Source organism: Drosophila bipectinata, chromosome 2R (assembly GCF_030179905.1).
Source record: "Drosophila bipectinata strain 14024-0381.07 chromosome 2R, DbipHiC1v2, whole genome shotgun sequence".
NCBI lineage: Eukaryota > Metazoa > Arthropoda > Insecta > Diptera > Drosophilidae > Drosophila > Drosophila bipectinata.
The window spans coordinates 18,964,108-18,983,344 of record NC_091737.1 but is presented as its reverse complement, the minus strand read 5'-3'; the positions used below and the strand labels follow the sequence as shown (position 1 = coordinate 18,983,344).

At 49.5% G+C, this 19,237-nt stretch overlaps 1 protein-coding gene across 2 annotated transcripts; it reads left to right on the top strand.

The window, feature by feature from the left end:
- The first annotated feature begins 859 nt into the window (after positions 1 to 859).
- Positions 860 to 18,704, top strand: zip (myosin heavy chain 10). 2 transcript variants are annotated; one of them, XM_017241179.3, is made up of 14 exons: positions 860 to 968; positions 2,048 to 2,332; positions 5,070 to 5,285; positions 7,751 to 7,907; positions 9,519 to 9,640; positions 11,061 to 11,084; positions 11,366 to 11,389; positions 11,990 to 12,082; positions 12,142 to 14,881; positions 14,953 to 15,257; positions 15,318 to 15,848; positions 15,905 to 17,200; positions 17,261 to 17,424; positions 17,933 to 18,704. In XM_017241179.3, exons 2-14 carry the CDS (start codon positions 2,201 to 2,203, stop codon positions 18,078 to 18,080), a joined length of 5,952 nt encoding a protein of 1,983 aa, XP_017096668.1. In that variant the 5' UTR covers positions 860 to 968; positions 2,048 to 2,200; the 3' UTR covers positions 18,081 to 18,704. The 2 variants fall into 2 exon arrangements, with proteins under 2 accessions (XP_017096668.1, XP_017096669.1); XM_017241180.3 differs by lacking the exon at positions 11,366 to 11,389.
- The last annotated feature ends 533 nt before the right edge of the window (positions 18,705 to 19,237 follow it).

The window sequence follows — 19,237 nt, the reverse complement described above, 5'->3', positions numbered from 1 at the left end:
CCAACTGTTCGTAGCGCCACCTGGGGGATATGATAACTGGTACTTTTCAGATAGCGCCCTCTGTGCAGATAAAAGGAAAAACTAAAAGCGACTTCCCTGGTGCAACTAAAAAACATATTTAGTAGTATTTTTAAGATTTCCTTAAATATTTGGAAAAATTATCAATTTTAGACAGCAAATCGTGAATAAAATTAATTTTCGAGCCAGCAACGTTTTGAAATAAAACCAGAGTTCATAGATGCGCCAGAACAAAGCTCATAAAATTTCGTAGTATTTTTTTAAGGAAAAGGCCGGGAATTTTAAAATCCCGCAGAGTTATATACTCTCTTTTTAGATTTTCAACTTAGTATAGTCTTACTTTATCTATTTTTACTCTATTTATGTTAAACTTACTAATTAATTAGTTTCAAATAACCTTCCCTAAACTGATCTAAAGGACTCAGGACTTTTTCAAGAATGATAAGCCTCTTCTTCCGGTTCTCAAGGGAGTTAAAAATTCAAAATAAACGGGCTTTTTTTCATTTCTTACAGATTGTTACTCTCTTCCCAAATCTCTCATATTATTATTCCAATTAATTTCATTTAAAATATCGCTCTATTTCTAAGGGGAATTTTTCTCGCCGTGTAGAAGAAAACAGCTGTTGGCTCTTTGGCTTACAGTGTTGCCAACCATCGTTATATATCGTTACAAGTTATAGCCGTACAAATCAATTAAAAGTGGCTATGTTTCCTTATTAAAAGCATTAAATCTCTAACTATGTTGTTTAAAAATAATTCTCCTTACAACGACTCTGGAGTTTGTCCCATTTTTAAGAATGTATCGGAAAGGTCTCCGCGATAACGATCACAACAATCGATACACTGACTCAGTCGAGCTGGCAACACTAACTGGCTGGCTGGCAATAAAGCTGGCTCACTAAAATAAAAAATACCGAACCGAGAAGACGGCGTCCGTGCGTCGCTGCTCTGTGAGTGTTGGTGGCACTGCGATGCAGCTGTCGTTTAAAACAAATAAAAAGCCCAGAATTTGCGCATAATAGCCGTTATTAGTTTTTGTCCGTGGAACTGCCGGTCGTCCTGCAATCGTCCTTAAAATCGAAAAAAACATCGGAACGCACGTACAACTATTTTTCCGACCCAACGCCCTAAAGTCGCCGGCCTGCTGACGCCAACGCCGACGCCGACTACGACTACGACGCCAACGCCAACGCCGGCGCATCAAATGCATCGGAATACAGCGGAACAACGACGAAATACGGGCGAAATTCACTGTATTTGCATAAAACGCGGTGCTGACGCGGTGAAATGGGAGCATAAGAAGAAAAAAAACAACATTTATGTGAGAAATATGCGAAAACTGGGCTCCCGTCGCCTGCGTTCGTGTGTGTGTGTGTCGGTATTGGTGTCGGTGTCGGTGTCTATGCATGTGTTTGTGTTGGTGTTGCACACAGAAAACGGAGAGCGAGAGAAAGAAAGAGGGAAAGGATGATGGCCGCTCCGCAGGCTGCTGCTTCTACTTGGTACCTGCTCCCTGGCTCCGGAAAGAGGCTGCTCCTGGCTGCCTCGGATTCGGGTGCAAGTTCCAAAAAGTCTCCTCAAAAAGCAAACTGGTTAACGGCTACTACGTAATGCTGATTTTCCGCTAAATCACCTTTCCGTGAGCCCCCACCCCCCCCTAACTACCTACCTACCTTTTCTTCGGCCACCGAGGAGAGTCCGAGGCTGGCTTAAGAAAACGTGTGGCCATATTTTTTTTCCTCTTTCTCTTTCGGCTTCTTCGGTTTTCTTTCGTCTTTCGTTCGCGCTCTCCCTTTTTGGGAAGAAACTCTCGCTCGCGGTCTCCGCTTTGTGCCGCACTTCCAAGATAAAGAAACATAGGAACCCCCGTCCTGCGCGTCCCCCTTCCGCAACCGCGACCGCGTCTCTTGAGATAAATGCGAAATATTGTATCTGAAGAATACAGTACAACCGGCAGGGGCTCTGCTCAGAAGAAGCTCATGGATCTCATCGATTTATGGTGTTTTTGTGTTGTTTTTTCGTTTCGCAGAAGAATTTTGTGAAGCCTCCAAATAGCCCGTCGGCCGAAAAACAGTAAACAGAGACGAGTTTAAGATAAAAAGATACATAGATATATAAATATATATACTGAGGTTAAAGAAGAAGAGTTTAAAAGAGAGAGACAGAGAGTGAAACCGCCAAAATGTCGGAAGAAGTCGATCGCAACGATCCCGAGCTCAAGTACCTATCGGTGGAGCGCAACCAGTTCAACGATCCGGCCACACAGGCCGAATGGACACAGAAGCGTCTGGTGTGGGTGCCCCACGAGAACCAGGTGAGTACCGAGTCCAACTGCTGATTCAGCGTGTCGGACCACGCCCGAACCTCGGGTATTACCTGACATAAACCCCATTGATTGAGACTGGAGACTCTCTTCCCTGCTAGCCCAGGTACTACCCCTGTTTTCTAATCAATTGCGCAGCTCACCTTATCAGCTGCTCTGCGCTGGCCCGCTGGCCCGCTGCATGATTCACCCGCTCCCGCTCGTTAATGGTTTTGGTTTATTTATAAAAAATTTTTAAACCTTCTTCGAATTTCGCACCGACGCTCCACAAGATTGAGTAAACATCCGTCCGTCGGTACGAGGGCGCTGATTCATCGCATTAGTCGGCATCCCATCCGATATTGGCCATAACTCCAGGCCAGATTTGCATGAAGACTCACTCGCTCCTCAAGAAAGAGAGCTGGCCAAACGGGTTTCTCTTGGATTTGGCCTAGAAATCACCGCCAGAGTCTCTGGTCAGTGGGAGGGAAGATGAGGCACAGCACCCTTTTCAGGTGTCATTCAACTGCATTACCATTTTTGGGCCATAAACCAGAGTCCCAAGGCGGGTAATTGCTCTATTTGAGAGATAATGGAGAGATAATGGCGACTGGGTAGCTAGTAGAGCGGTAGCTCATTCGGGTGACTTAATAAAAAGCAACTCCACATTCCACATTTTTGTGTAATTACGCGATCACTTAGGCATGGCCACTGCCAGTGGAGGAATCTCACAAAAAACAACAAAAAAAAAGGCCAGAAGCTGAAAGATAAAAGTCAAGAGACACATGAGACTGGCGAGAAATGTAAAGAAATTTGCATACAAGCACTATATACTGTTGCTTCACTGGAATGCTACAGATACAGATACAAAGATACATTTATACAGATACACCGATACAGATACAGATACAGTTGGAAACACAACTGTTTAACGGGAATGAAGCCAAAACCAAAAAGGGTATTCGCCAATTGTGTCAACACTGTGCTCCAAATAGCTCTCAACTGGCACGGCAGTTGGCTTCTCGACTCCGGATGACTAATGGCTGCCATCCGAGAAGCCCTCCGAGGAGCTGGGAACCCGATTTGTTTACCGATCGGAGCTTAGGTCTCTTGCGCTTAGGCCTAACCTCCAGCCAGAGAAACGAATCGATTGTTTGGGCCGATCATTAGGAGGGTCTCCCCCCTCCATTCCACACACACCCACACACACTCTCGCTCGAGATAGCGACGCTGCTTCTTACTTGTATTCCCAAACAGAAACCACTTTTTGACCACTCCCCTAACTCCCCTGTGCCTGCCCTTTGCTGGTGTGCGAGTCTTCTTTTCGGTTACGGCGGCTTTCGCCTCCCGTCCGTCCGGTTTACGGTCAACGAACCTGCCTTCCAGTCAGCCCAGCCTGGCCTGCCTGCCTGGCCTGGCCTGCCCTGCCTCGTATCTCGCATAACGCATATCACGTATATGTAATATACATTTCTTACAAGGAGTAGGGGGGGGATCGATTAGCGGAATGAGTAATAAAGGCCAGATAGTAGCCAGCCAGCGCGTCCATTCCACAAACCAAATATTATTTCAGAAACATAAACAAACAAAGCTGTCTGGAAGTAAATAAATGTGGCAACAGATATAGATATCGGCTAGAGCTGTGGCTAGAAGTTCAAGGCTATAACTCTGAGATGCATCCTAGCATCCTATCCATTCATGACCAGCAAGCTGCTATCGCTGGTTGAGATGCTGCTTTGGTTTTGCTCCACTGACTGCCCGGAATGCTCTGCCAGCTACGAGATACCGAGAGCACCCCGAGAGTGATGACCTCATGCCCCTCACACTGCTGCCAGTGACTTCGCTCTGGCTCTTCGCTCCTCAATTACTTCAATTCATCTTCTGGCTGGGGCCATTCCACGATCATGAGTCATCCTCCCTGTGACTGGGCTGTGTGTCCAAACTGTCAAGCGTTTTTCTGCGCAAATGTGCTTGCCAACTGACAGGGCCTGCTAGCCGTGGCGACACATGGCCGGGTGGTGGGCTGGTGGGCAGGAATGCTATTTGGCAGCAGGATCGGGAAAGGGAGGAGGGGCCATGGCCGGGCCTCGTTATGGGTCCGTTAATGGTGTTGATCTTCGGTGTAAATCCGTCGATTGCTCGCCTAATTGTGGCTCGTTACACGGTCCGCGGTCCATCACATCCGCCGCCCGGGTTATAACGACTTTCTTATGGCCGGAAAAGCCCTAAGATAACAAACAGCCAGAGGCCCGAGGCCCGAGGCTGGTGAAGATCGCTGGGGCGTGTTTGGATGTTTAACTTAATGGGGCTGATCTGGAATGCGATGCAGATGTGCCTCTACTCCTCTTAGATGCAGATGCTCTGGTAGGAAATCTAATATTTTAATTGAATTCCCCAAAGGCACTCCCTTGATGCAGTGCCTCCGAAACGGAAACCCTTTGCTGGCGACAGTGGAGAGCCTTGAACTTGTTATCAAGTGCCGAGACAGACAGTTGCATCTGCCACCCGTCTTGTTGTTTTTTTTGAGTGGATGCCCCTCCCCTCTCCCTATATCCACACTCTTGAAAGAGCTCTTGTTCTGGCGCTTGACTCATGCAGCGTGTGGCATCCACAACGGCCTCAGTGGATGCTGCTGCACTTGTTGTGTTTATCATCGCCTACCCGCTGAGATTCTGTGTTTTGTATTTTATTTTGCTAGCAACCCCTACTAACTAAACTCTATCTCTTTCTCTTTCTCTCTTATTCACAGGGCTTTGTGGCAGCCAGTATTAAGCGGGAGCATGGCGATGAGGTCGAGGTGGAACTGGCCGAGACCGGAAAACGGGTGATGATCCTCCGCGATGACATACAGAAGATGAATCCGCCAAAGTTCGACAAAGTCGAGGACATGGCCGAGCTGACGTGCCTCAACGAGGCCTCCGTGCTGCACAACATCAAAGACAGATACTATTCTGGCTTGATCTATGTGAGTATATATCTTAACACCTATCCCCTACCCCCCCTCCTAATGATGATGTGGCTTCCAAGCCAGTCCAGCATGCCGTCATTCCCGATTCTTAGATATATGTATTCTCCATAAAAGCAGCGCAAATATTTGCCAGCCAGGCATTCAATCACTCCAATGCAGTGACCGGGCACTTGATCTCCACCAGCTCTGGAAGCTCCACCAGCTCTGGAGGCTCCACCAGCTCTGGAGGCTAATTGTCATGCCGGTGGTGTTTTGGCTCGAAAATTCAAATATTTGGCAAAAGCATGAAGCTGATCTCATGTGTCGCATTTGAATGGGAAGCCATCAATTGTGGGGTCTTTCTCCTGCTTATATAAGTGGGGGGGGGAGGAGTAAGGCTCCTCCTCCTCCAGGCCTGGGAGGGCAGCATGCTTAGCAACAATATCCCTATTAACTGAACCTCTAGCAACATGTTGCTATCGTTAATGTTGCCAAACCTACAGTCACCTTTGTTTTGTTTTTGGTGGCCATGTGGCAGGTTTGTAGCGGCTTCTCTTTTTATTGTTTTACAACAAATTGTGTGCCGCTCTTATACATACATATATATATTTTTTATGTAGCTTACCCCTTACCCCTTGCGCCCTCATCGCCCTCTGGAGCTTAATTTTATGCCCAACGCGATGTGGCTTTTGATGTGGGCGGCAGACTGCTTTAAATTTGTTTACCTTGTTGCTTTTCGGCCCGGCCTGGGCCGGCCATGCTTCAGCGCACTTGGCATTGTCTTGTTGTTGGCCAATTTTGTGCCACGCACTCTGTTTCTGCCTCTCTGTCTCGGCATGCCCCCATTTCATTTGCTTGCCAATTGCTGCTGACGTGCTCAGTCCGCTAACTTGTTGCACGGCCTGGCTGCTTGCTTGGGAAGGGTGGAGGGGAGGTACTACGCTTAACGGCATAATTATTATAATTCTGCTGACATTTAATTCGATTTTTAAATTTCATTAAAATTAATTCGCTTGGCAGCTGTTGCTGTTGCTGTCGCTGCCGGTAGCTTGTATCTTGTATCTTGTATCTTGTAGCTTAATTAATATGCGTCGGCAAGAGAAGAATGACTATTACAGCCATGGATATGCAAATGGGTTTGTCAACACCTCTAAGATCTCTGCTAGAAGATGCCTAGTTGCGAATCCAATTGGCTCTGAAATGCGTTCTGCAATTAATTGATTTATGTCCACCAGAGGACTGGCTGCCATTCCTCCTCAATTGCACTTGACAACGGGCATCGTGGCATCGTGGCGCCCGGGGCCTAACTATCTTCGGGATACGCTAATTGAAATGGCAAACGACACGCCGCTGCAACGAGCCAAATGGCGTCTCGTGCGGCATATTAATTTTGGGATTGCAGTGACACTTGGACTTGCTGGTAGTAGTGGCAGTCATGGGCCAGTGGGGCGCCGCTATTTGTGGCAAATCTGGGCACTAATAGGCGCTGGTTTGGGGGTGGAACTGAGCCATGGGAAGGTGTCTCCCAAGCTTGTAATTAACATGAAAGGAACCCGCCACTGATCTGGAAGCCGCTTTTGTCCACATGAGGCTAGGTTGGTAAACGCTCCACGTGCTTTGGTAATAAACAAGTGTCGTGGATGACCAGATTTGCATAATTGGACGATATTTTAATGACCAGTCGAGTCTCGGTGATCGATGCCCTCTCAGCAGGCTGGCTGGCTGGCTGACTGGGGATGCAGGACAGTGACTCAGCCCAGCATAGAGGCAGCAGTGACTCAAGGCGACCCAACACCGCAGACCGTCTCACGAGTGACTGCCAAAAACAGCCACAGCCCGGCAGAGACAACAATTTCTTATGCCATTTTTGGATGACACACACGTCGAGCTCATGCTCATGGGGAGCAAGGTTGTGGATTGGCCAGAGACGTGATTTTGGGGCTCAGAGTCTGAAAGTCTAAACCCCTTCGATACTCGAGATATTTTCACCATTATGATGATGGAGGGAGGGAGTCTACCTGGAGCGTTTGTTGGATACTTTCCATTTCCAACTGGGATATGAGTGGGATGGGGGCTGGAGGCGACTCCTTCGCTTGTTAAGCTCCCAGCAGCATTCGCATTTAATGTTTGGCTGTATATTTAAATGATAGAGAGCGAATAGTAAAAGCCGCATACTTAGTGCCCACGCAGCGGCAATCAGAGGCCCAGTTATGTAGGCAGTTATACCACCAACAGATATAGCAACACAACGGATACAGATACAGATACAGATACATCTATAGCTATAGCTATAGATACATGCGTTTGCTTTTTATGGTGCTGGCCAACTTTAAAGCACATGTCTTGTTAGATAGCCATTTGTTTTGGGGCACCACTAACTAGGCCAACATCAGTTAGGAGCTCCACAAAGACCATGACTAGGTGCCACTAACTAACTAATCCTAGCTATAGCTAATTAACCCTTGCTTCTCTCTTCCTTCCAGACATATTCCGGCCTCTTCTGCGTGGTGGTCAATCCCTACAAGAAGCTGCCCATCTACACCGAGAAGATCATGGAGCGGTACAAGGGCATAAAGCGTCACGAAGTGCCACCGCATGTCTTTGCAATAACGGATAGTGCCTATAGGAACATGTTGGGTGGTAAGTACTCCAGTATCTCCCATCCCATCCAGGGTTCACCGGAAGAAAGACTGACGTGCTTGCTTTCGGAATTCCATTCTCCTCAAGCTGATAAGATAAGGTAGCAGAGTAATTCCATGGAATTCGTTAGCTTCATCAACTGGGTCATACTTGGAAGAGCAACCAAGTCCTTCATTTGCCTGGAATTCCACTACTACCATCAGCTGAACAAATGCCTTTATGAATCATCCGAGAGTGTGTCGGCTTCTAATCATCGGACGAGGGGGGGCTCTCATCATAAACTGGTTTCCTTTTTGGGGCTTGCACTTTTTAAATGGGTTTTTGGTTGCCATTTAGTTTTGGCTTCAGTGAGTTTCGATGGTTTGCATGTCCGTTCCAAGCGTAACGTCTCACCAAGATGACTCATCCACCTCACCTCGCTGTTCAGTTGGAGCTCCAGCTCCAGCTACAGCTCCAGCCCCGAGGCCATGGGCTTCCCATGTATTTGTTTTGTGCGGCTCCCCTGGTTAGCTAATATTGCGTATACGTGTCATTACCATATATGGATTTAAAGTGAGCTCGGCTCGGACGCAGCCAGATTGCCAGATCGTATACTATAGCCTCTCCATATTGGAAGCTTCATAAATATTCGCCCGAAAATGCGATTTTCCAGACCAGCCCTCCCCCACCACCAGCCCCAAGACTTGCCTCTGCTGGGGAGTGGCTCTGGGTTTGATTTATTTCCTCGAATCCAAATAATCCCTTGGAGACACGCAGTGGTTTGGTCAGTCCAGGGACATAATACTGCAATGTCATAAGAGTGCTGGACTGACACGCCTTGACTTTGTGGATACAGATACAGATACTTTGCCAAACAGGAATGTACTTTCCAACCAGATATCAGATCGGCATTAGATAAAATCGTATAGTCTGGAAGATGTTTGGTCTTTAATAGCCTTAATTGAGTGGATACTATAGCCTCTATTATTGATCCACAAAGACTCTGAATAATAATTCCCATCAAGTGACGTGTCGAGATACATATTTGGGACCATTTATGGTTAGATTTTGAATGAAATATGTTTGGATATGCGACCAGATCGCGCCTTAATAACGAACCAGTACCAGGCTGCTGCTGCTACATGCCCCAAACAACATCTATTGCAATCAAAATGGATATGTGTCTCTGGGTCTCTGTGGTTAGAGCGGCGAGGGATCGTGTGACGAGGCTATTGATCGATCGGGTGGACAAGGGGGTCTACTAGGGGGAGCAGTGCAAATCTAGTTCGTTAGATTCTAGAGGGGATCAGTGGCGCCATATCAATAGCTATGTCTGTATCTGTATCTGTATCTTTTGGATATGCGGAGAGTGAAACCAACAGTTGTTGTTTTCGTTTTCAATTGGATGTGTATGGTTGTATGGATGTGTCTGTGCTCCTCCTGCCCTCCACTTGGCTTTTGCGAATTTGGGTCAACAGAAACTTCAAGCTGAGCTCGGCTCTTTATATTTTTTGGCCAACTCAGCCGGATTGGATTCGATGGTTGCGTTAATGAACCGAGTGTGTGTCACAGTTACCCCCCTACCTCCTATAGTTTCTCATCCATCTTTCTCTTTCTTTCTCTCTCCCGTAGATCGCGAAGACCAATCGATTCTGTGTACTGGCGAATCGGGTGCTGGCAAGACCGAGAACACCAAGAAGGTCATCCAATTTCTGGCCTATGTGGCAGCCTCCAAGCCCAAGGGCTCCGGTGCGGTAAGTACAAAGCAAAGAGGAGTCTCTCGGAGATTGGAGAGGAATTCCAAGCAAGAATCGAAACAAATGCAAAGCTGTTTATGTGGGTGGGTTGGAGATACGATGCAGTTTCAATTGGATGTTTGGCTTCCCAAAATGATTATTAAACTCGCATTAATGACACGCAAGCGCCAGTTTCCAGTTGCCAGCTGACTGGCATTTGTTATTTTAATTAAGCGGCAACTTCACGAATGCATATCGTTTTTCCAAAGTCGGCATATCGACTTTAATACACCCCCACATGATATAGACTTCTTGGCGGGGCAGTGGGCGGTTCAATTCCCCAGCATAGATCTACAACCGAGAGGGCCTCTAGAACGATGCTTCCCATATGGCACTTCCATGGGAGGGGAGAGCAGAGCACACTTCATTAATCAAGAGCCATAACCCGCTGACAAATTTTTGTCATTTACAGCCATAAAATAAACACCCCGGGAGCTGGAAGCTGAATTGAGTTTCAGAGAAGGCTCTGAATTGATAAATAAAAAATTAAATCCAAAAAATATTGCGACATTCAATGATTTTTTGTGGGACAAGCAGGCCAGCCAGCACATGGGGGGGAGATCCATAAATGGTTCTAGTTGGCTTTTTTTTGGAGATATTCCGACAATCCAAAACATGCTGCTCTTGAGCTCCAAACACACTTACCGGCTGGTTAAGTTTACTGCCTTATATGATGAGGCTGTGTAGCTACTAGCTGGGAACGTGATAAGCCGCAAATATGCTTAAGTAGCACAATATATATTTTTTAAGATGTACCAACCAAGTATTTAGGGAGATAACCAAGTGTTTTCCCTGGCAACTAACTGAGGGCTCTCTCTTCGATAAACGAAACAAAATGTTTAGTGGGTTTGTGATTCCACCAACCCATAAATAGATGCTGATTACAGCCGATATATAGTATGTGAGTGTGTGCTGCGAAGGTAAACAACAATAGCCGATTGCGACTGAATCACCAGAAAGTACTGATAGTACCCAGTTGGAGGTAACTAAAGTCGATATCAGAGAACAGGGCCTGGAGGTAGAACTTTGCATTTGTTTGGGGGACCCATTCCTTTATACAAAGTTACCTTTTTCTAGAATTTCTGCCTTGAATCAGACCTCTTACTTCTGATATATCTTGTTTATTGATTGATCTTTTTTATTTTCATGTTCTACCACACAAATATACACACAACACCACAACACACACCTATAAATACACGCACACCCACACTCTACACTGGACTTTTTGGTTGTCGTCTTCACTCTCAACTCTTGTACATTCCCTATCGTGTTATATATATATATATATATATTATCTGTATAAATGCCGCCCAACCAACCAATACCAAACCGAACCAAAACCAACCCCAACGTACCGACATCGCCACTCCAACAGGTGCCGAATCCCGCCGTGCTCATTGTAAGTATTTGACGGAATGGCCATGCAAGTGACATGCCATTTGTGTTTTCAAACCAAATAACCCGGATTATGTTAACTTTCAATGTTCCATGGCCCTTTCCCAACTATATACCTCTGACATGGTTCTGTCTTTAACCCTCTCTCCCAAACCAATCTCCTGCCCAAGCCCCGACTCATCCATCCATCCATCCACTCAATCAAACCAATCTCATCTCTCTGCTCTGCTCTACTCTGCTCTGCTCTGCTCCCTATCTGTACTCCATATGCCAACGATACTTTAGAGTAGTCACCAAGAGACATTTGCGGTAAAGTATTCCCTGCTCAGCATCCATCCATGTATGGAGCCTCTTTTTGTATATACTGTTTTTTTTTAATTTGTAGCCATTTATGGTTTTGTAGTGTGGTTTGTAGGCCTACGACTGGACACGAGATAATCCTGCCCTCATGTTGTGCACTTTTGTCTCCATCCCGCATCCCATAATCCGAATCCCGAATCCCTGATTACAGAACTTCTCGGTGAACACAAACAAGTATATAAAGGTCAAGATTGTGGCTCAGACGCCAAAGAGCCAGGTCGTCGAGGTCGCCAATGGAACGACGGTGTTGGAAGTTAGTGCTAGCCCGGATGAGGTAAACTCTAAACGGAGCCCCGTGGTCCCGAGAAGCTTGAGGAGATCTCGTCCAGTGTTCATTGTCCTGTGTCCTTGTCTCGCTTGGCTTTTTGCTTCCTCCTGCATGTTTCGTAGACTAATCCGTGTCGTAGACCACTAGAATCGCTTGTGATGTCACCATGTTATCGTTTTTTGTGTAGATACCGCTCTGTGTGTATGTTTGTTGCTAACCCTTAACCTCCAGCCCACCTAAAAGCCTGAAATCTAACTCGATTCCCATCTGTTTCCGTGCAGGGCGAGCTGGAGCAACAGCTGCTGCAGGCGAACCCCATCCTGGAAGCCTTTGGCAATGCCAAGACCGTCAAGAACGACAACTCGTCCCGTTTCGTAAGTAGATCCACCACTTGAAGCGAATCCCAGAGCTGACACCACCTCTATCCCCACAGGGCAAGTTCATCCGCATCAACTTTGATGCTTCGGGCTTCATCTCGGGGGCCAACATCGAGACCTACCTGCTGGAGAAGTCGCGTGCCATTCGTCAAGCGAAGGACGAACGAACATTCCATATCTTCTATCAGCTGCTGGCCGGAGCCTCGCCGGAGCAGCGCGAGAAGTTCATCCTGGACGACGTGAAGTCGTATGCATTCCTGTCCAACGGCAGCCTGCCCGTGCCCGGCGTCGATGACTATGCCGAGTTCCAGGCCACGGTTAAGTCGATGAACATCATGGGCATGACCTCCGAGGACTTCAACTCCATATTCCGCATCGTCAGTGCCGTTCTGCTCTTCGGCAGCATGAAGTTCCGGCAGGAGCGCAACAACGACCAGGCCACGTTGCCGGATAACACGGTCGCCCAGAAGATCGCCCATCTGCTGGGACTGAGCGTCACCGACATGACCCGCGCCTTCCTCACGCCCCGCATCAAGGTCGGACGCGACTTCGTGACCAAGGCCCAGACCAAGGAGCAGGTCGAGTTCGCCGTGGAGGCCATTGCCAAGGCGTGCTACGAGCGCATGTTCAAATGGCTGGTGAACCGCATCAACCGCTCCCTAGACCGCACCAAGCGCCAAGGGGCCTCCTTCATCGGCATCCTGGATATGGCTGGTTTCGAGATCTTCGAGCTGAACTCCTTCGAGCAGCTGTGCATCAACTACACCAACGAGAAGCTGCAGCAGCTCTTCAACCACACCATGTTCATCCTGGAGCAGGAGGAGTACCAGCGCGAGGGCATCGAGTGGAAGTTCATTGACTTCGGACTGGATCTGCAGCCCACCATCGACCTGATTGACAAGCCAGGTGGCATCATGGCCCTGCTGGACGAGGAGTGCTGGTTCCCCAAGGCCACCGACAAGACCTTCGTCGACAAGCTCGTCTCCGCCCACTCCATGCACCCGAAGTTCATGAAGACCGACTTCCGGGGCGTGGCCGACTTCGCCATCGTGCACTACGCCGGCCGGGTGGACTACTCCGCGGCCAAGTGGCTGATGAAGAACATGGATCCGTTGAACGAGAACATTGTGTCGCTGCTGCAGGGATCGCAGGATCCGTTCGTGGTGAACATCTGGAAGGATGCGGAGATCGTCGGCATGGCGCAGCAGGCCCTGACCGATACCCAGTTCGGGGCCCGCACCCGCAAGGGCATGTTCCGCACCGTGTCGCACCTGTACAAGGAGCAGTTGGCCAAGCTGATGGACACGTTGCGCAACACGAACCCGAACTTTGTGCGCTGCATCATACCGAACCACGAGAAGCGCGCCGGCAAGATCGATGCCCCGCTGGTGCTTGACCAGCTGCGCTGCAACGGCGTCCTCGAGGGCATTCGCATCTGCCGTCAGGGCTTCCCCAACCGCATACCCTTCCAGGAGTTCCGCCAGCGCTACGAGCTGCTCACACCCAACGTCATTCCGAAGGGCTTCATGGACGGCAAGAAGGCCTGCGAGAAGATGATCCAGGCGCTGGAGCTCGACTCGAATCTGTATCGGGTGGGCCAGTCGAAGATCTTCTTCCGCGCCGGCGTTCTCGCCCATCTAGAGGAGGAGCGCGACTTCAAGATCTCCGACCTGATCGTCAACTTCCAGGCCTTCTGCCGTGGCTTCCTCGCAAGGAGGAACTACCAGAAGCGACTCCAGCAGCTCAACGCCATCCGTATCATTCAGCGCAACTGCGCTGCCTACCTCAAGCTGCGCAACTGGCAGTGGTGGCGCCTCTACACGAAGGTGAAGCCGCTGCTGGAGGTCACCAAGCAGGAGGAGAAGCTCGTCCAGAAGGAGGACGAGCTGAAGCAGGTGCGCGAGAAACTGGACACCCTGGCCAAGAATACCCAGGAGTACGAGAAAAAGTACCAGCAGGCTCTGGTGGAGAAGACCACTCTGGCGGAGCAGCTGCAGGCCGAGATCGAGCTGTGCGCGGAGGCTGAGGAGTCGCGCTCCCGGCTGATGGCCCGCAAGCAGGAGCTGGAGGACATGATGCAGGAGCTCGAGACCCGTATCGAGGAGGAGGAGGAACGAGTATTAGCCCTGGGTGGCGAGAAGAAGAAGCTGGAACTGCACATCCAGGACCTCGAAGAGCAGCTGGAGGAGGAGGAGGCCGCCCGCCAGAAGCTGCAGCTGGAGAAGGTGCAGCTGGACGCCAAGATCAAAAAGCACGAGGAGGACCTGGCCCTCACCGACGATCAGAACCAGAAGCTGATCAAGGAGAAGAAGCTGCTGGAGGAGCGGGCCAACGACCTCTCCCAGACCCTCGCGGAGGAAGAGGAGAAGGCCAAGCACCTGGCCAAACTGAAGGCCAAGCACGAGGCCACCATTGCCGAGCTCGAGGAACGAATGCACAAGGACCAGCAGCAGCGCCAGGAGTCGGATCGCACCAAGCGCAAGATCGAAACCGAGGTGGCTGACCTCAAGGAGCAGCTCAACGAACGCCGCGTCCAAGTGGAGGAGATGCAGGCCCAGCTGGCTAAGCGCGAGGAGGAGCTCACCCAGACTCTTATGCGCATCGACGAGGAGTCCGCCACCAAGGCCACCGCCCAGAAGGCGCAGCGAGAACTGGAGTCCCAGCTGGCCGAGATCCAGGAGGATCTGGAAGCCGAAAAGGCGGCCCGCGCCAAGGCCGAGAAGGTGCGTCGTGATCTCAGCGAAGAGCTCGAGGCGCTCAAGAACGAGCTGCTCGATTCCCTGGACACCACAGCCGGTAAGCCTCCGTTTAGGATACTTAGTACCTTCGGGAAGCCATCTAACGAAGTCGTGTTCTCATTCCTACAGCCCAGCAGGAGTTGCGCTCCAAGCGCGAGCAGGAACTGGCCACTCTCAAGAAGTCTCTGGAGGAGGAGACTGTAAACCACGAGGGCGTTCTGGCCGAGATGCGGCACAAGCACTCGCAGGAGCTCAATGGCATCAACGATCAGCTGGAGAACCTGCGCAAGGCCAAGGCGGTGCTGGAGAAGGCCAAGGGCACCTTGGAGGCGGAAAACGCCGACCTTGCCACCGAGCTCCGCAGCGTCAACAGTTCTCGGCAGGAGAACGATCGTCGACGCAAGCAGGCCGAGTCCCAGATCGCAGAACTCCAGGTAAGATCATCTGCCGTTCTGATCCTTCCATTCTAATGCCTTTCTCTTCGCATTCTGCAGGTTAAGCTGGCCGAGATCGAGCGCGCCCGTTCGGAACTGCAAGAAAAGTGCACCAAGCTCCAGCAGGAGGCTGAGAATATCACCAACCAGCTGGAGGAGGCTGAGCTGAAGGCCTCCGCGGCCGTCAAGTCGGCCAGCAACATGGAGTCGCAGCTTACCGAGGCACAGCAACTACTCGAGGAGGAAACCCGCCAGAAACTGGGCCTTAGCTCCAAGCTGCGCCAGATTGAGTCCGAAAAGGAGGCCCTGCAGGAGCAGCTGGAGGAGGACGAGGAAGCCAAGCGTAACTTTGAGCGCAAGCTGGCGGAAGTCACGGCCCAGATGCAGGAGATCAAGAAGAAGGCTGAGGAGGACGCCGATCTGGCCAAGGAGCTGGAAGAGGGCAAGAAGCGCCTCAACAAGGACATCGAAGCGCTGGAGCGACAGGTCAAGGAGCTGATGGCCCAGAACGATCGCCTGGACAAGAGCAAAAAGAAGATTCAGTCGGAGTTGGAGGATGCTACCATTGAACTGGAGGCACAACGCACAAAGGTGAGTACTTTGGTGAAGGGCTTCCTTTGGCAGACGATCTAACCATTATCCACCAGGTGCTCGAACTGGAGAAGAAGCAGAAGAACTTCGACAAGATTCTCGCCGAAGAGAAAGCCATATCAGAGCAGATTGCCCAGGAACGCGACACGGCGGAGCGGGAAGCACGTGAAAAGGAGACCAAGGTGCTGTCGGTGTCCCGCGAGTTGGACGAGGCCTACGACAAGATCGAGGACTTGGAGAACAAGCGCAAGCAGTTGCAGAACGAGCTGGACGACCTGGCGAACACCCAGGGCACCGCCGACAAGAACGTCCACGAGCTGGAGAAGGCAAAGCGAGCTCTGGAATCGCAGCTGGCCGAGCTGAAGGCCCAGAACGAGGAGCTGGAGGATGATCTGCAGCTGACGGAGGATGCCAAGCTCAGACTGGAGGTCAACATGCAGGCGTTACGCTCCCAGTTCGAACGTGACCTGCAGGCGAAGGAGGAGGGCGCTGAGGAGAAGCGACGTGGCTTGGTAAAGCAGCTGCGCGACCTCGAAGCCGAGCTGGACGAGGAGCGGAAACAGCGAACGGCGGCCGTGGCTGCCAAGAAGAAGCTGGAGGGCGACCTCAAGGAGATTGAGACGACCATGGAGATGCACAACAAGGTGAAGGAGGACGCCCTGAAGCACGCCAAGAAGCTGCAAGCACAAGTCAAGGATGCGCTTCGCGACGCCGAGGAGGCCAAGGCCGCCAAGGAGGAGCTGCAGGCACAGAGCAAGGAGGCCGAGCGCAAGGTAAAGGCCCTGGAGGCTGAGGTACTCCAGCTGACCGAGGACTTGGCTAGCTCGGAGCGGGCCCGACGTGCCGCCGAAACGGAACGCGACGAACTGGCCGAGGAGATTGCCAATAACGCCAACAAGGGCTCCCTCATGATCGATGAGAAGCGCCGCCTTGAGGCCCGCATCGCCACCCTCGAGGAGGAGCTGGAGGAAGAGCAGTCCAACTCGGAGGTGCTGCTCGACCGCAGTCGAAAGGCCCAGCTGCAGATTGAACAGCTCACCACCGAACTGGCCAACGAAAAGTCCAACTCGCAGAAGAACGAGAACGGCCGGGCCCTGCTGGAGCGGCAGAACAAGGAGCTGAAGGCGAAGCTGGCCGAGATCGAGACGGCGCAGCGCACCAAGGTGAAGGCCACCATTGCCACCCTCGAGGCCAAGATTGCCAATCTGGAGGAGCAGCTGGAGAACGAGGGCAAGGAGCGTCTGGTGCAGCAGAAGGCCAACCGCAAGATGGACAAGAAGATCAAGGAGTTGACGATGAACATCGAGGACGAGCGGAGGCATGTCGACCAGCACAAGGAGCAGATGGATAAGGTAAGATAGAGAATTGATTCCTTGGCGACAGTTATGCTGATGATGTTCTTGTTTTTGTAGCTGAATAGCCGCATCAAGCTGCTCAAGCGGAACCTGGACGAGACCGAGGAGGAGCTGCAGAAGGAGAAGACTCAGAAGCGCAAGTACCAGCGCGAGTGCGAGGATATGATTGAATCCCAGGAAGCCATGAACCGAGAGATCAACTCTCTGAAAACGAAACTCCGGTAAGATCAGACTAGACTGCTCGGATGGTGGCGATAATAGCCCCCAGGGGTTTAAGGCATATCTCTGGGAGACGTCTCTGGGTTGCATTTTTGATTATTTTTGTCTTTGGTTCAGCTCCATTCAAGTGGCCGAGACCGAAAAGGCCAAGGCATACTCTCCCAAAAAGGATGCCGCACTCATTATGAATTGTGAGGGTCTGCATTAGGTTTCGTTTCGCTTTTATTAGGCTGTAAGTGCTGCTGTAATTGCTGGCCACGATCTTCCAGAACCAGAACCAGAACTAGTGAATGTCAACCGAACCCTCCAGTGACCTCCACAGCATGTTAGGAACAGATCAACACCTCACTGCTCAGTTATTACCTTACCCCCCCTTCCCAAACATAGAACCTCTGTTGGACCTCTTGTTATCCTTTCTGTTTGCCCCTGCACACTGCACGTTCCCCCAAAAAGAAAGAATCTGTAGCCAAATCTTACGAAGATTCTAATCCAGTTTGTTTTCCTTTGTAGACGCACCGGCGGCATGGGCCTCAGCTCCAGCCGGCTTACGGGCACACCCTCATCGAAGCGGACCGGCGGAGGAGGCGGCGGCGGTGGCGGCGACGACAGCTCCTCGGTGCAGGATGAATCACTAGACGGCGAGGATTCGGGCAATTGACGCGTTGATTACCAGATGAGAGAGGAGATGGAAATAGAGACGCGGCGGAAGAGGAGCGAAATAAATGATTATATTTAATGTTTCTTTTATATAATTTCCCTGTTATTTTTTATATAAACTATTATACATACTTAAATTAAAACGTAAAACAAAAATTTTTATAACGAGAAAGTAAACATAAACAAAAACAAAAAAAAACAAATAATGTTGTAAAACACACCACTCCCTTCCACTTTATATAAAAAAACATAAAAAAAAAAAAGAAACACAAAGGGACCTTCCCTTCCTCGATATTGGCCGGAGATTCATTGTAGATCTGAGCCAATATAACAATAAATGTAGATCTTTGCCACAAAAAACATGAAACGGAGAAACGAACTTTGCAACACCACAAAGCATACAATCATTGTAGGGAGGACACTCATTTCCATTTCCAAGTTTTAATTGCCTAATATAGACCCATAGTACATACTCGATGCAACGTGTAATCCATGCATTTAACAACTAAAACGGTTTTCAATCGGATAACAGATCAGATCAGATCAGAGAATCAAATGTTGAACCACGCAACTAATATACGAATTTCGTTTTTGTTTACAACTAAACAATAAAATATTTACTATATCAACTGTGTTTTCAAAGCTTCGGTATCGGACGCCAATTGGCCAAGATAGAAATATGGCTAAGCCCTATACGTATATTTAAAAAAGGCCTCAACTTGGGGCTAAATCTATCAAAATGAAGTCTTGGTCATTAGAAAATCTTTACCATCAAATTTCATATTTTTGGGTAGGATCTAGGGATATTATTTTCCATATCTTGGCCAATATTTGTCGGATAGCAGAATGTTATGTCTTCCCGGCCTTCTATCTTTGAGTACTTTCATTCTGAATCAAAATCTGACAAAGTAAAATCCGACCCTATTTTTGCAAATTTTCAAAGGGGTAACATCATAATTTTGGCCAAAAAATGAAAAATTTTTAATCGTCCCATATTTTCTATATTTTGATGCAGATCGGAGGAGCTTAAGATCTAGATTCATAAATGGTATACCATTTTAAAATCAGATGTAATTTGGCTGAAATATTGGCCAATACGTGACTCAAAAGTTCCATATTGGGCCTCAGCCATGCCCTCAAGGCAAATGCAAACTTTTT